Source organism: Lepeophtheirus salmonis, chromosome 8 (genome assembly GCF_016086655.4).
Source record: "Lepeophtheirus salmonis chromosome 8, UVic_Lsal_1.4, whole genome shotgun sequence".
NCBI lineage: Eukaryota > Metazoa > Arthropoda > Copepoda > Siphonostomatoida > Caligidae > Lepeophtheirus > Lepeophtheirus salmonis.
This window is the reverse complement of record NC_052138.2, coordinates 17,857,955-17,876,846: the sequence shown is the minus strand read 5'-3', so window position 1 is coordinate 17,876,846 and position 18,892 is coordinate 17,857,955. Positions and strand designations below refer to the sequence as shown.

At 27.2% G+C, this 18,892-nt stretch overlaps 1 protein-coding gene across 8 annotated transcripts in view; it reads left to right on the top strand.

The window, feature by feature from the left end:
• Positions 1 to 18,892, top strand: part of LOC121123099 (uncharacterized) — a 325,625-nt gene that overhangs the window by 116,694 nt on the left and 190,039 nt on the right. For 3 of the 8 annotated variants that reach the window (XM_071890711.1, XM_071890713.1, XM_071890712.1), the window contains one exon: positions 17,939 to 18,485. The exons of the other annotated variants lie outside the window; for them this stretch is intronic. In XM_071890711.1, coding sequence (XP_071746812.1) covers positions 17,939 to 17,961 — 23 coding nt within the window. In that variant the 3' untranslated portion in view covers positions 17,962 to 18,485. Of the gene's footprint in view, positions 1 to 17,938; positions 18,486 to 18,892 lie in introns of those variants that run through there. 8 annotated transcript variants of the gene reach the window in all.

Genomic DNA, 18,892 nt, shown 5'->3' with positions numbered 1-18,892 from the left:
ATGAATTCAAAATGATAACCATTAATGAATAAATTACAGAACATTTCAGAAGTTGTATCAACAACATGCATAGAGTGTATATTTGGACACTCTCCAAGAAATAAAAATGTTTTTAATCCGTGAGTCTTTTATTGCTTTATCTTTGATTATTATTTACAAGGTTTTTGTGTCATAGCGGCGTTGTTTTTTTTGTTTTTCTCTCACACGTGATAAATCTATCACATTTTTCACACTCACGAAAAAAAAAAATATTTTTCAACAATCATTTGTTTTCATTATTTATCAAGTATGTACTTAAGCATCATAAAAGTATGTTATAATATATGACTATTAATAAATCAAAAACATTTTATTCTTTTTGCCAATTTACATTTTACTTATAATAAACATAACATTCACTACCCTTATTAAAAACGAGATGATCTTGATAAAAATGTATTAAATAGGAACATGCAGAAGGGCTTTGTAGTCAGGCATCTAAGTTAACACATTTCAATTGTCTTTTATCTTGTACTCCGGCCCTTTCGTGGAATAAACACCACTTATTATTTTATTAGTTATGGATCTTTGTGGATGCTGACTGTGGATTATACCTAATCCTGATCTGTGACACTTTTTCTGATATTTTTTTACTGTTCATTAATTTCTTCTCCAATTCAAATATTACACGTTTTATGTAATTTTTGTGGTTAATTTAAGTGTGTTTAAATGGAGTTAATCGGTTGAGTATTTATAGTGAGGCATTGGTGTTTAAAGTGAAAAGAGTAGTTGAGGGTCAATTGACCTATGTGGTGATATAAGTATAAAAGGAGAAGAGTCTATTCTTAATGATTGTGTGTAGTCTTGGATCAGTCCTGGGACTGCATTTCAAATCAGTGTTTTCTTTTTTTTTCTTTTCCTTTCAGTCATTTTTCTAAAGTTCTGGTCTTTTTCACCATTCACAAGTCCTAAGGACTGATTAGTCGGCACTTCGTTCGCTCCTACGGTCCCATCTATCTTTTTAATTTCTAGCTAAGATTGAAGAGAATATAGGCAGAGAAAATAATTAATTATAGGTAAAACTTATAATACTTGGAGTGTTATACGTTTTAGCCACGCAGCTCCTACGTCAAACTTCGGGAATCTCGTCATTTCAACTTCTGTAATTACGATAAAAGGCCAATAATAACTGGTCTTATGACTCACAAATTTATTTAGAATCAGAACAAGAGAACTGCCGTCTTTCTAGTTTCTTTAGACCGATCCAACACTAGTTGTGTGTAGAAAAAAACAATACATGAAGCTTAATTGTTAAAATCTGACGATTTAATTTCAGGATTACGTTCACAGTTTTAAATAAAGTAATATTAACCTTCTGAATGCATTTTTTTACGTGGGTTAATCCTAAGATACTCTACGGAAAGAGAAGACAGGACAGTTAAATTAATAATGAAAGAAAAAAAACAACAATATTAATGTAAGTTAGGTTCACTCATTCACACATCCTCGATCAAAAAATGACTTTTTTTTAGCGAGTGAAGAGACTAAAAATGGAATTTTCTCTACAAAAATTTCACTCATGATAATGTCCAGATTCAAATGATGAACATAGCACACGTAGACAATTGTTAATCTATCAGAATTCAGTGTGATGTTTTTTTCCCCATTAATATATTTGTTGCCTCTTTCTTTCGAGTTTCTTCAATCAATTGTGTACTTTTTATCATTCTAAGACATAAATGGGTTTATACTTTATTATCTTAATGCATTGAAAATTTATCCAATTTGAGAGAATTATCAACTTTTGTTTTTTATTAAGAGCTAAATTAAACTTTTATTTTTGATAAAACATTAAAACAATTTTTAACCATGTACATTTAATTATATCCTTTGATGTTTTTCCTTCTAAATAATCTATTAAATTAGTGAAGGTATTACATCTATTGTAATAAGTACATCCATTGTTTTTTTGGATAAATTAATTACTTACTATTGATTTTTTCATTATTTTCTTCATGAGGATATATATTTAATAGAAAGAAGATATAATACCAATAATTCACAGTTTTAAGTCACAAAAATAAGTCAAAACACTTACAATTTGATTATTTCTAAAACAATTGGTTCCAATCGATGTAAATTTAAAAAAAAAAAATGGAGCAAGGTGTATTATTAACTCTTTTTTAGAGTACTCCTTTTTCAATATGAAAACAGGTTTAGACAATTAAATCCGGTCAAAGGACATCCTTTCTTTCAGCTGCACCTAACATATATTAGGATCAAAGGTTTCTAATGATATATTGATAATTATTAATTTTTTTAAATGAGTTCAGAGTCATATTTTTAATCATACTACGGGATACCATCAGTCTTATGACGTCATTCAATCGCACTCTAAATTTTTCAAATAAGTTCTAATATATGAAGAATAATGCATATAAAAACAGCGTATTCATTAAGGTTAATATTAAATGGCACAATTAGCTTGTTTTGAGGCATTTATGATAGCTTAAATTAAGTGTTAATGTTGGTTCGTTTTGTCACCTTTCTTTCCACCATCGTCATATTTAGTATTGCATATAAATCATCAAGAGAGTAGGAAAAATGTTTTAGTCATAAAAAAACATTCAAGAAAATTGTTCTATTTCGTCAAGTAATTATCATGCTAAAGATATTGGTTTAGGAATACATTTCAATGCAGCGTGAAATTGGATTAAAATGCGTGAGTCTTATGCGAATAGCGTGATATTTGTAATCCTGAATTAGCTAAAAGAAAATCCCTTCTTAATGATTATATTGATGCTCTGTTCAATCACTATAATCTAATATATTACTAGAGATGGGATTTTTGTAAGAGTGCGAGGGGAAGGCGGGAGCGAGACTTATAATACTGAATACTGATACTGTTATAAGGTTTTGAGGTGAGAAAATTAATTGTTGCATTAAAATGGAGAGCCCTAAACACATAAATAAAAGAAAGAGCACACGCAAAAAACTTTTTTCCTTTTTTAATCGTTAAACTTAGTTTTTCCTTTACACAGATCCCTTCTTTATATATTGATGACGAAGAATTCCTTAAACAATACGTTACCCCTTACCCATGGCCATTCAAAAATATTCGTAATGTGTAGCAAAATTTTCTATACAATTTTGCTCCATTACCCATGTTGTTAACTAAATTTATTGCTCAATGTTGCATGTGATTAAAGAAGCCCTTTTTGAACTTATCCTCAATATTTAACATATTGTATGTATAATATGATCTTATATATTTGCTAAAACATACTCAAGTAAAAAAATTTAGTTATCAAATTTGTAGGTCACTGAGCAAAATATTTTATTTATCAATAAAATGTACTCTAGAGTAAAAATATTGATTAACGAATAAAAAAAAATATGATTAAATAAATTATTATAAAATATAAGTATAGCTGAATATTTGGTTCAAATGATACGGAATATCTATGTATCGATAAAGTTCACAGTATGGCATTTGATTTTTTTAAAATAAATATTATATTATTTTACAAGATATTATAACATAATTTCTCATTATTGTTTGTAAATTAGGGTGCTTCATAAAGACAGACAATATTTGTATTATAGAAATATTTGTTCCGTATACAATTATTGAGTTTCTTTTACAAGAATATCATTCCTTATCAAATTCTTGCCAATCAAAAGTAAGGTTGGCAAGAATTTATTTGTATTTACTAGACCAAGTAGTAGGGGTCATAAAGAGGTGGAAGGTTTTGGCTAGAATAATTACATACATAGTGATGAAAATTTGGTGTTTTTGTTTCAACCGGGTTTTTTGTAATTTGTAATTTGAAGAATGAATTTCCTTTTCCTCAGCTGTTGTCGTTATTATTAAATTACTGAGGAGTTGACTTCCTATTCTACTACATTCAAAAACTGATAAAACATTCGTGTGCGCACAAAAAGTAACCTTTAGGGTTGGTTATGGAGTTATATGCGTAAATATTTGTTGGATTCAGAGTAGAGTTGAGAATCGACATTGGAGTAATTCTTGCCAATTTACTCATCTTCCCTCGTCATAGCTACTTGTAGCTTATCTTATGCAACGTCATAACAGCTAAACTTCTCTCTTCCTAAATATTCTTCAAATTGTTAGGGTTACCATGTTGATTTTTAGTTGTTGTTTTTTTAATATGGTCAAAATACATACGATTTTCTTCACTGTACATTCCTATGTGGATCGATTTCTTCAGTCTTAATCTATGAACCGATTTTCTCCTCATCCACGATTTATCAGTTTGTACCGATATGATTTATACAACACATTTACATAACTTCATATGACCGATCTATACCAAACTTCTTTAGATAACCGAATTAGTTCATTTTTTTAGGGCAATAAAACAGATTAATCAATAAGCAGTAGGCTTAGATATTTTTTTTTGAGGAAGGAGGTTTGATACTTTTATTTTTCAAAAATTAATTTTTGCTCCGCGGCAGAATACTTTTTTTTATTTAAAAAAACAATTTGGGGGAAGAATCAGCCCCTGCAGCCCCCCCCCTGAAGACGCCCCAGATGAGTGTAACACTTTGTTACTCTTTGATATTTCGTTTCTCTGTATTGAAACAACCTAATGTACGCGAGTTCCACTCCTTTGTTTATATGGAGTAAGAACGATGGGCTATAAACAATTTCTATCAATGAAGCCATCATCATCTTTTTGTTTTCTTTTTGACAACATGACCAGCAACATAACTTGATTTAAAATATTTGGTAATAAATCATATATTTTTTTTTCTCTATGTTTGTGGTTAAGGAAGCCACTTTCTACCCTTAACTACCAAAGTACTATAGAAAATCTAAATATATATACCGTCATATATATTATCATATCATGTACTTAAACAAAATATTTATCCTTGCAATCATGTAAATACGTACCTAATATATGTAACTATCTAACTTTTTGCTCTTGCAAATGACTCATATTTTTTGCCCCTGTAGTTTTATGCATGAAAAATTCATAAAATGTATTTTTATGGATAATATTTACATCAATACAATTTGAGTAATCTATTTTGATGTACTTAATTTCCTGGTTTTAAGAATGAGGCCGTAATACTCTCAAACTATGATCAAATATTTTCTCCTTTGTTGATTTTAAGAATGCTGCAAATTTAACAAAAAACGTACGATGTTTTTTGTAGCAGAGCTATTCAATACGTGTCACACGGGGCAATGCAACAACACTTTTCGAGTGGCCCAGCTCGGCCTTTATCCAAAATGACTAAATTGACATTAGATTTTTCGTTTTTTGATACTGTTTTATTATTATAATTATTTAGATTTTTTGGTCACTTTCGAAGACCTAGGTTGAAAAAGTTTACAACTATAATTGTAGCTCATCAACATAAAAGCAAGCTAAAATGATTTTTCTCAATTTTGAATCTGGATTATATTTATTGTACTCTTTGACAAATTATCCTCCAAAGAATTATTCTGATATATCCTTTGGGGATGCCATAAATTGCATAGTAAGTAAGAAAAATTCATCGTCACAATAATATAACTATATATTTAAATATTTCTTGGGAAAGCTATATACGAGTAAAATTAAGTCTCCTACATCAAATGAAGATTCTAAAGTATAGTTAGAATATTTTGGTATCTCAAATTATTTCAGAAATGGGAATACAAAGCCTATAATATGTTTATAAAATATTGGCGATATGTTTATATTATGAAAAGAAAGTATATTGTACATTTTCCCTTTATTTGATTTTTAATCAAGACTTTTTTATGCTAACTTAATACATTTGTAATTGAACAGTCCTATTATAATGTATATCAAAAATACTATATGGACATAATTTTGTACATTATTGTAATCATTGTAGAGGCAGTCATCCACTAATTGTTCGTTAGTCTACTAAAGGCTAATCCGCCATTTTTTTTGGTCGTTCCACTATCGCTAATCCCGCTGATTTTGTAGATTCATGTGCCTCCTTACTTTAATCTACTAATTAAAATATTTTAACGTAATTGTTTATCAATTGACCCGCAGATTACTTAAGAATCTGTCTAGGTCATAGGTTCTTAATAAGGGAGGAATTATGAATATTTAGGTGCAAACAGAGATGTGTCTAGTTATTGAACAAAAACTTTCTTAAGACTGCTAGCATCAGCCCTCAACAGTGAAAAAAATGTTAAATATTTATTGAAAATAAAACCTCTTAAGTGGGCACCCCCACGAACTGGATATTTTTAGTCTTCAATATAATTTGTAGGTATAGTCTTTGAAACCTCTTCCTCACTTGACCTCGTGGAAGTGGGACTAACAAGACGAAATGATATGGCCAATGAGTTTATAAACCTATTCATTTTAAAATTTTATCTTGGTAAGCACCATTGAGAACAAACTCAATGTGTTACTGAAACTTTAGGGTCAATTATCAATTCCAAAACAAATAAGTAAGAAGTGATAACCTCTGATCCCCTCTCATCCTTACATTTTAAATTATATGAACCATACTTAGTTTTCAACGTTAATTGCACTAGACAAGCTCGGAACATTTGCTTAAAGGAACATTCGGATCCTGAGTCATATATATACAGGGCTTTATTCACGTTTTCATCACTATTCTGTATAACAAAATATTTTTTTAATTTCAAATATATATCTTAATGTCATGACCTCAAGAAGCTAAGCAGAGTCACTGAATATAAATTGCAAAAACAAATTTATGGTAATTATATTTCACAATTGAAGGGTTATTTTTTCTTAATATTCTTTGAAAGGCAGTTGCTTACTTTATATTTGCAATGCGCTGCATGATACATTAAATGCACTCAGTCATATTCTACGCTACTAACAATGCTAATTAATAAAAGGGGTCTTGATTAATTTATTTACGCTCTATTCTTGAAAATGGAAATTATACTTAAGTCTACTAATAGACTGTTATTGTATTATATATGATAGTAATCCATTGTTTTATAAGAACATTTTAATTTCACAATCATCAATAGTTACTTTACTACTATTAAGTCCCTTTAAAATCTTGTTTTTCAAGAACTTGTTTCTCTTTCCATATATTTTTTGATAAAAGTGAAAACTAAAATTGTTTAAATATTAAAGAGTAATGATTTATTAATAAATATATTTGAGCTGCAACACTTAATGAAATCTAGTAAACGGTTAAACAAAAAAAAATTTAATTAGGTAATATTAATAGAAGAGGTTCAAGTCCAATAATTGAAATCCAGATATCTCGAATCAAATAGCTCGATCCATTAGGTGTATAGTGTTAAAATATCTTCAAAATCTTAGAAATATACACTGTATTTTGTCGTCAGAAATCGATTTTCTGTTTTCTCTCTAATTAGTGTTTTAAACATTGATTGGATGAATTTAGATTAGCTCATGCTAAGGTCTCAACAATTTCTGATTATTATTGACAAGTAACTCCACTGTTGGGATGAATGGTCTGACTACCAGATGGTATTTAGCCTTTATTTCTATTTGAACGAAAGGTTGCGATATAAAATATAGATTATGACTTGATGGTTGACAGTTAGTTTTACATTTCTACCCATATTTAACCAATCTCAAGCTCGTATAATTGTAATTTTGTTTTCTGATTAATTAATAAGTTCTTGAGTTAAAAAAAAAAGACATTATCTATAGTCAACTATAATTTTTGTCCGAATAGAAGAATAGTATTAAAATAAAAATCATGTTTGAAGTAAGTCGTAATTGAAATGTTTTCATATAAATGTCCTAATTTATTAAATTAACTACTATAAGACGTTGACACTCAACATAAATAACTAAATTATATAAAAATTTAAATTATAAATATTTTTCTTAATAAATAAACAAAATTAATTTTAAGTTGAATGTCCAAATAGTCTAAAAACGTACAACTTAAAAACTAAAAGTTTTGCTGCGTATTCAAAGATGATCTCTCTAACGTGCAGCTATATTTAATTGGCGTAAGTAATTTGTATTAAAGATATGTTATTTCACATTTTTATTTACATAGTATAGACAATAAATTAATTATTAAATTTGTAAATATAATATATATTTTTAACCAACTATCTGTTGTTTTCCATAATCGATCCAAAATAAAATAAATTGTAAAAATCTAACAATCTTATAAGGATTTGATGTACTTATCAATTGAATTAAACTCAAATATCAAGTAGTGTTCAATACAGTTTTTTTTCTTCTTTAAAGCCATTTCTGGAGTTTCTGTCAGATTTTTTATGGAAATTTATCAATTTTGTTGATTATATAAACTATATCTCCTCAATAAAGTACCACTTTCAGTGTATTATATATTCTGTAACGTCAGGGAATATATTATAATATAAATGTTAGGAAATACTGTATAGAAATAAAAATACTGAAAGTTATTTAAGTTTTAGTTTTTCGAATTTCTCATTCCTTGTAGCAAATTGATTAGCCTCCTCAAGTTCAAGATATCCAACTTTTACTGTACTGCGGTTCAAAGGTACATAGCTACAAGGTTAATACCATGGATCTATTAATAAGGAAAGATATACAGCTTCATAGTTGTCTAATATGTTTAGATTATTGAACGTATTTTTTTTTAATAAAATGAACAGGCATTGTAGCTTTTTCTTTAAATTTTTTTGTTTAGTATCACCACTATTATTTTTGTGAGTATTAAAGATTACAATTTCTAAAATCAAATCTTGATCAAGGTTTTTTTTTTTTTGAAATCATAAGAAAGTAAACGAAAAATGAATACAGAATATATATATATATATATGAAGGAACGATATTTGTCAAATACCTTTCCCAAGGGGCTCCTTATCTCTCAAAAGAAGTTAGCTTATTACCTTTTCGTGCTCAGAATATATTTTTTAGATTTTTATACAGCGATACAAATGACAAACATGACAAAAAATATCAATAATATAAATGACTTCCAAGATACATAATAAATCTCATATCTAACCCCCAAACAACTCTTCCACATGATACATAGTAATAGTACCCCATCAATATGGCATTGATATTAAAGGTGGTGGGGGGAAGAGGTTACATCTGTCATCAATCAACTGATAACCAAGACAAGAGAAAAACATGATGTGAATATGTTTTTATTTTTTTTCTCATATGACACCATTAGTGGAGAAGCTTTTAATAAAAGTATGTCAATAAATTTTCTTGTTTTTATTAGTTGAATGATTCTTGTATGATCTAAAGCAGATGAGCCTACGTATTATGAACTCAAAAAGGGTATTGCACGAGATTTTTATATTTATTTAAATAAATCAAAAACCTTCGAGTAGAATTCTCGTCATTTCCTACTTAGTCAGATTTTTATATAAACTGCCTACAAAAAGTATGGAAAAAATTTAATTTCACTTATTTATAACTACTTCTGACTTGATCATCAGGTAACACTATTAGTTAGGCTATTCAAATAAAGAAAAATTAAGGTTCAATATGTGTAAAAACATTTATTTGTAAAAGTTTAAAGTGTTTATGTTTAAATTTTAGCTTCATCAAAAAATCCTCCCTTTGCTCCTATAACTGCTTTACAGACTTTTGGCATTCTTGATGCTTGTTTTTCAAGATAGGCAGGTGTGATATTCACCCTAGCATACTTCAAAATGTTCCATATCTCATTCTTACTTGTGGGCACTTTTCCCGAACTTTTCTGTCGAGGTGTTCCCACAATAACTATATTGGGCTCAAATCAGGAGATTGAGCTGGTCATTACAAAATAGATAAGACGTGAGAGGGTCCTTTCTTTTCCAAGAAGTTTTTGCAAAACTTGGATGTATGTCTTGGGTCGTTGTCTTCTTAAGAAACAAACTTCCTTCCAATTAATCTCTGTCCAGAAGGAATGGCTTGCGTCTTCAGGATAGAAGTATAACCCTTTGCTTCAGAATACTTATCTAGTATATACAAATACAATTTTCTCTTGCCAGAGAGAAACATTATGTTTGAAATTAAGCCTGGCCAAAAAAGCTGGATTTTTACAGACATATAATAATAAAAATATTTTATGTCTCTATTTTTTTCATAATAATTTTCATCGGGTTGGAGTAAAAAGTATTTTTTTCCAAACTTTTTTTTGCCAGTGCAAATAAAATTATCAAACCAATGCATAAATTAACAAGAAAAATACAAAAGCTTGTTTTGTCTATTGTTCCTTTGCTTTTTGACAATGATCATATTCATCGTTAAGGGAGTAAAACAATATGCACGCATGAAAAAATTCTTTGAAATCTTAATATTTAATTATTGAACTGATAATTGACTCAAAACAAATGAAATACCATACCCAAAAATTTGATACAGAAACAATATGTTAAATGAAAAATTTACATAGATGGTGGAGAAAAAATATGATGTTCACAATTTATTACAAGATCATTTAAGTATGTGAGGGGGGTTAAACACTCCAAAGAAGTAATTTGAGTCAATTATAATTTAAATTTAATAAATAATCTAATTTGTCTTTCTATCGACGCTGAGAATTGATTGCTTACATTAATCATTTGTTAAAATTACATTTTTTATACGGATATGCAACTTCATTTCAGGAAAATGTTTGGCATTTGATGGCCTATAAATTAAAATATATACTTTGTTTCGCATAATGAAATTTGTTTTAGGACTTTTCATGTAGAAGTTTTCCATGAATAAATATGTTGCATTAGAGAAATATATAAACCTCGTTGTTCATTCATGAATGAAATGTGTAATTGATAGTGTTTATTAAATAACAAATTTTATAACAAATATAATAATTTCATAGATGAGAATGCATTTTATGAAGATGGTTTTGTACGACAAGTCTCTAAAATGATGCATTGATAATCTACATTGTACATAAACTGTAGTAAAAACCAAGATTTTGTCTTATTTGAGGTCACGAAACAATTTTAGTTTTATACTCTTATAGTCTAGATTTTACGTTTCCTGATGGAAAACTTTTTTTAATGTACTGTTTTTGAGAAAATCAGGGTTTTTTTCTGCAAAATGAAAAATATTCGCGCCCCAGGGATTCCCTAGAGAAGAAAGAAATATACATTACTTATTGTGGATTTTACCAAAAGATTTCTAGGTTAGATGGAATAATTGTAATACTATAATGTATACTTTTTACTTAATCAGTGCAACTCCATCTAACCAATTAAAGGAACATTAACAAAAAAAAAAATATATATATATTGTTGTATTAAAGTCAAAATTTTTGGAATGAAGCCAATTCAAGTTTTTAAGAATTTTCACATATTATGTAATGAGCTTTAGAATAAATTTACTTCTCTTTAAATAATTAAAGAGCGTTTGTAGTTTTTTAAGCTGTCCTTTTAAGTAATACTAAAAATTTGACTAATCCTTACTCCAATGTTGCGATTGGTTATTAGATTTCAATTTAAGTCGAATTTTCCGAGATTTTTTTTCGGGTGATTAACTTTAATATATTGATGAATTTAATAAATTTGAGTTTTTTTGAGTACAAATTATATTAAAATACAACGTTAGTTTCTTATAAGATGTACAAAAGCTGATTTTTTAAAATATTTTCTATGAAAAACCTATTTTTTCGTTGTTATTTTTCATATTTTACTCGGGAAGAGTCCTAAGTTTACAGTCTAACTTGTATTTTTCAACTTTTTTTAAAATTAAATTTTGAATCCAGATAGTTGGGATCTATATTAACCATATTTATATTTTTAAGTAAAATTCTGAAATCCCATTTTGCTACTTAAACTACTTTTGAACTTTTATCTGCGTAATAAAAAAATGCGACGACAGGATAAAACTATCATTTTCTTACAAATTGTTTGGAGAATAGAATAATTTAAGAATTTCAAGACCACAAACTAAACCTAAGCCTCGCATATTATCACCATTAATATATAAGAAGAAAAACGATCCAATTCAAGTCTTTATATACGTAAAATATAAATTAAATTGTTTATAGTCAAATATACTTCTTGCATCCAAAACGAAAGTACATTAAATGTATTATTATTAAGTATCAACACTTCTCAATCCTTAGAACATATCTAAGTACATATTTTTATATTTTATTCACTTCTACCGCAAATATACGGTGAAATTTCATTTTTTCAAAAATATCAACCCATTTCAAAACATTGTTCTTGTCACTAAAAATATTTTTATTTTTTACGATCCTACATTTTTTGCAGTTTCTTCAATTTGAAACTACAGTATACATTAAGTTATAATAATTCATTCAAACATCGGTACACATAAACGTATAAAGTTTTTTTAAAATAAATTGTTTATTATTAACTCACAGAGGTGCACGAAATTGTTTGGATTTTTTTAAATTGGATAAAAAGTAATGATTCATTCATATTATATATTTTTATTAGTTATAATTGTTGTTGTATAGGGTCCTTATTTATTCGGTCTAATCCAGTCTGGTCCTCTGGGTCCATAGGACTATTAGTTCTAAGGACCGTTCCTTAGGACTGAAAGTATTTGGAATTTTCCCTTAAACTGTCGACGGTTCATTAAGACAAATAAGATACCTTGGAAAGAAAATAAATCTTGGTTTCGTATAATACTACATATTTCGAATACATTATATGTTTACTAAGCTGTATAATTTATTACATTATATAACAGAATAATTTAAAAAAGAAGAAAAACCCTGATTGACATCATAAAGGATCAATTTTACCTTCTTTAAGGACCTTTATTTTGGTACCTTTAATTGGTACTGTACTGGACCTCTGTCCTAAATAAGGACCGACACAACACTAGTTATAATTGTGTGCAATAGTTAAAACTGTAAAAAAAAAAAAATTGACAACTTTTTCAATATATGATATTTTGACCTCAAATAACGTCTTTGGTGTTATTTGTATGTCCTAAGGAAGGTTTATTAGATTTATAATTACCCGTTTTTTCATTCTTAATATAATGTAACTTTGGCTTCATTATTAATAAATATAGAAAAACGAATTTATAACACTAACTTCTGGATTTGTAGAAAAAAATAGCAAATTTTAATTTACATGGTTACCAAAACACAGTCAATTGCTCATTTACCAGTAGTCCCATTTGCCAGTTTACAGCCATAGAGCGAAATGTTAAATATATTTAGTTAATATGACTTTCAAAAAGTGTAAATTTTTAAGGAAAAAAAAATGTATATTTAGCAAAATATCTACTTATAGTCTATTGTTATGGCATTTTTCTCTTCAAATGTGTATAAACTTTTTGTGACCGAATGCCAAACCAATACCTCTGATGGATTCAAATAGTTTCATTTTGAATTATTTGTCGTTTTTTTAAAAGGATAAGTGTATATTTAATCTTTATAGACATTGTAAAATTGTAAGATACTTACATATGTATATTGATATATGCACATAAAATTGCAAATAATTGATATGTATGAATGATGTTTGAATAATAAAAATCAAATCTCTAATATTTACCTATTGTATAAATTGACAAACAAAAATAATATTATCTCTTGAACTATATAGAGTGCACCCTTGAGACTTTATTTTCAAATGGTCTCCACTAAGGGCATGAGTATTCCTTTGATTTTGAAATTGCCATTTCTCAAAATTGATTAATTATGGGTTTTCTATTTAATAAAAAATATAAGGAATTCATATGGTATAGCCTAAAAGAAATAAGTCATAACATATCCCACCCAAAAAATATAAAAACCAACTCTTTATTCAACATATGAATATTAATTACATAATTTATTTAAGTTGTGTGGTTTTTTTTATTTCTTAGTATGTCTCATACTGTGTTTATATCATTTATACTTCCTTGATCATAATAATATATATTTTTCTTGTATGGAACCAACTGGGAAATTTATATCTTTCATTTACCTATATAAACATTTCATAAATTCTTTAAATCCTCAGTTTGACTTCATAAAGTCCTACTTATTTTGATTATCCAAACCAAACAAAAAATAATTATAATTTACCATTTTGAACAATTTATTTTCTACTAAGTATGTGATGCGTCAGTCGAAAGGTAATTCTTAACAATAAAAGAAGAATTCCTAAATAATTTTTATTGAAATTTTGGAAATGTATAGAAAATAGAGATACACATGAATGGTGGCTATAATTTAAAGAAGAAATGAACAAATTAGAGTCCGCAGATCGCATATATCCCACCAAATACTTTTTTATGGCTTATCTTTTTTTTTTTTGTATTTCTCAACCTTTCCTTCTCCAAAAAGCTAACGAAAAAGGGCCAGAAATTATTGAGTGATTGGTCAATTTTCCAAAAGTATTGAGCATTTCATAATATGGAATTGTTCATAGCAGCTAAACAGTAGATAGTTCGTGTTCTGACAATCAATATTAAGTACAATGAGAAATAAAAAGAAACTTAAAAATCAACAGATGAGTAAACTAAAAAGTCTTTGTGGATGATTTGATATACCATGGGGAAAATTAATTTGTTTTCTTTTTATAAAATGTTCTATTTTCGCTGTTTATAATTTCAATGTTATATTAATTGATATCAATTTAAATAATGTGATTTTCCCTAATGTATTTCTTTCACTAAAAAGTTCAGCCACCATCAATTTAAAATATTCGTATTATTTATGAAACTTTATTTAGGTTCGAAACAATCTTTCCCATATATTAATCTATCATGTTTTGTATTTTATGATGAAGGGATATTTTTTCTACTTTTAAGGGCAATTTACAATACCTTCTACGGATTAATCAGAACAATTTAATTAATAGAAATAAGGAAAGCACAAGTCAAGAAATTTTTGCAATTGGATGGAGATTGTGTGTTCTTAATTGTTTTTACTTGGGCAAAAAAAAAAAAGACTTTTTTTAACAGAAAATGTGTCTTACAGACACATTTTCAGACACACTTTGTGTCTTACAGAGAGGAACATTTTGTAAACTGTATATCAACTTTGATAACTTTATAAATATATCATTTATCTAACTAGTAAATCTTAAATAATTTTTCAAATATGAATTTTTGACTGTGCTATTTTTTTAATTATGAAAATTGTATATCTTTAATTTATGACAAACTTTGATTTTTATCATTATGATGAAAATGAAAAACTTATTACACTTCCAAGGAAAGGGTCCATTTTTCTTCATTCTTTTTTTATTTACAAATGATTTTTTTCTGATATAAAAAAAAAAAATAATAATTAATTAAAATATTTTTGAATCTAAAAACATGTTCCACAATCTATCTTTTATACTATTTTCTTTGATTTGAATATTTTATTGCAAAAGTAATAATAAAAAATGTCAATGTTCTAAAAAAATATTTTGCAAAAAATACTGTTAAGGCTGCAAAACCAGAAATGTCGTGGTATGAAGGTCATTTTCCAGTTTGTTGCTGTAAATCAAAAACACGCCATTTTAATCTAAGGGGGGAATGGAACTTTGTTTACTGTTTTAATTAATATATTTAAGATCAATAATGTAATTCCTTCTCATTTTTGAGAAAATTCATTCTTGAGTAATTTCAACATGGTAACCTTGAAATCAACAGATTAATTTAAAAAATATATTCATGTCAAGTCAATAACACAGCAGAGTGTATATTTTCATTTTTTTTTGTTTAAAAGATATTTTAAAATAGGTATGTACAACCAAATATTTCATTCATTCCAATTCAAAACACTCACAGTAATATGTAAAACAAAATGTCACTTCAGTGGTATGTCTTCTTGTTTATATGTATATAAACATATTATTTAAATAGTTGTCATACATATTTTGGCTTTTCACGTCATTTTAAAAAGAATAAAATATCATGATCACGTTTTGAGATAGTTGGTATGTGTCTGTCATGTCAAATCATTCCCTCAATTTAACTTATTAACTTAGGTTCTACAAATAATTAGAATGCTGTGAAATTAGGCTTTTCTACTTCTTATATAAATGGTTCTTATCCTTCAAAAAGTTACATGCCAACTAGTTTTGCAAGTAGGGTCGAGACCCCAACTTATTCTTCGAACTGGGCTTTAATTATTTTAACAATAGCAATATTCAGATCGGTAACCAAAATTTCCTTTTCTTAAAAAAGGTCCCTTAAAAACAATATTTTTATTCTATTTAAAAAATAAATATTCTCACTAATTTTTTTCCATAAAAAAAAAGACGCAGAACACAATCTAGAACGAATTTTTTCGAATCTGATCTTAAACAATATTTTCTACACCAATTTCTAGGCCCCCTGGACCGAAACTTTCTTATCAAAAAAAAAAAAAAATAAAAAACAGGAAAAATGGTTTCTTTAATTGTCATTTCCCCCCTCAAATTTATTATCTAAAGAAAAAAGTATGATGCGGTCAGTACCGAATTTTAACCATATTTACTCGAACAATGTTTAAAAATTGGACCGAAATTTATTTTCTAATAAAGGGCTGCACATAACAAAAAAATATTTTACTTTCTTAAAAACAACTTTTTTTTTTCCCTCAAGTTTATTTTCATATAAAAAAAAATGACTTCAACTGAATCAAGACCGGTTCTAACCGAATTTATCTGGAATGAAATAAAATTTATAATGAACTAGGGCAGTTCTAGTTTTTGGAGACCGAACCCCAATTCTAATACTAACTTTAGTTTTGAGTGTTTCACATCTAATCAAATAAAAGGATACATCTCTACATATTTATTTATTCAAATGAAATCAATTACTGTATATTTCAAGAAAACGAATCAATCATATTGATACTACCTAAATGCATTTCATTTATTCAAAACTCTCTGTTTGATTTTTATTTATTTATATATTTTTTTTTGATGTGGAAATTGTAATCTCAATCATTCATCATCATATTTATCAAGTATTCACATTCATATGATTGACATAAATGTTCTTCATGCTGATTTAAATAATACATAATATGTATATACAGAAAATTCTTGATTCTTTTAGATAGGTATATAAGTTGCAACTTGTATACGCAGATTGTACAAGTTACAATTTTCTAGATCCCATAACATTTTATTCAATTACTATAGCGGTCATTTTAATTAACAACTATTACTCGATACCATCATTTCATTTGGTCATTTATGAAATAAAGTCCTAACTTTTCTAATGGAAGAATCTATAATTTGATTTTAAAACTTAACTTCACAAACAGCTTGTAGCACTGACACTCTTGCTCAAACACTTTTAGAACTCTCTCTACTAGTGGTAGAATTATTGATTTTTTGCATTTGGCAGGTCTTTTTATTATTCAATTATTTCCTTGGGTTTTTAACCCCTCCAATGAATGAAATCCCTTTTAAAACCCATTGTGCATCATATATATATCCACTGTCTATGTAAATTCTTGTACTCCTTTTATTGATATGGAACTTCATAATTCATTACAAAATTTGGTAATAATATAAAAACTTTTTTAAAGTTTTGGAGATAGATGTATAGACAGAGGAAGATGTCTTAGTCTTTGTATAAATTGTTCTGCTTGATAATAAATAAAAAATAGTATTATATTATGAAACAATTATTAAGCACAAATATTGTTTTATATTGTGAAAGCATAACCTGGGTTAGCCAAAACCCCCCAAGGATGTACTTATATTAGGAATTGAATGGAAGTAACGGAGGTTTATAAACTTTTTGAATAGTTTTAATTACTTTCAACTTATGAGTGATCCTAACTCGTATTGATAGCTCTTTTGTAAGCTTTTATTTCACGAGAAGATTTATATTTCAATTGAGTCTTCACACTACTAGCATAATCAAATATGAACTTCCATTTTTTGAAATATATGTTGTATGATTGCTTTAATTGAGTTTCATGCCTATAATTTTAAATAACCAAATATAAATTTATGAACTTATTATTACTAATGAGTTATTTTTAAATATATGTAATATTTTTTTTTGTGTCAGTATATGTAGTTTATCCTATCTTTCAAAAAGTTAATAATTACAAATAATGTCTTACTTTTTCTTTATTTCAGGTATGTTTTATTTTATATACTAGTAACAACATGTACCAAAATCTTATATAACTAAAAGGATGCCAACGTGAATCAGGAATAAGTTATGTAGATAATAAAAGATATCATAATGGATTAAAAAATATAATTAAAAATAGGTTTTTCTATAAGGGATCAACCCTATATTTTATTAAGTAAAAGTGTGGCTAAAATTTTATGATTTTTAAAAATTAGAATCCTTATTTTTTTCTAAGAACACATTATTAATATCAAAATTTTTGGAATTTATTTAATCGATATTTTGGTTAGAAATTGAAATGTTTTTACATCAAAATAGACTGATTTAATATTTTTGAAGATGTTTATATTAAAATGACTGATTTTTTAAAAGTTACTTTTAAGAAGGAAACATTTTTGAATGCTTCAAAAAACACGTGGTTTTAGCAGTATTTTGATGAGACTATATGTTTGCAATACTGGAAGGTTAAGAGATTTCTATTTTTTATTGTTTTATATGGCCCATTGATTGATATATTTGAAATACATACCTGGATTTTTTAGCCATAAATTGTACAAACTACTCAAATTGAGGATTACAAAAGCCATGAATAAAATATAGTACGTATGGGGTTAAAAGGGAAAATATAAAAAATGAGCTCAACAAACATTAATATTTTTTACGACTTAATTTTTATGCAGAAATGTTATTTGATAAAAATCAATTGTTTGCATGGATAAGGAATAATAAACGACCTTAAGTTAGTGAATGCATTCTTTCACACCACCAATGCAAATTCTTTGTTTTTCCCTGATACCATCATTGAACATATACATATATATTCAAAAATATGACAAAATCAGTAACAACTGGTTTTTTTTATACATAACTAATAATTGTTAAAAAAATTGACATTGATTTTGGTCAAATGATCGATGATCTGTAAAACGGAGAGAAAAAATCTAGGAGAAAAATTA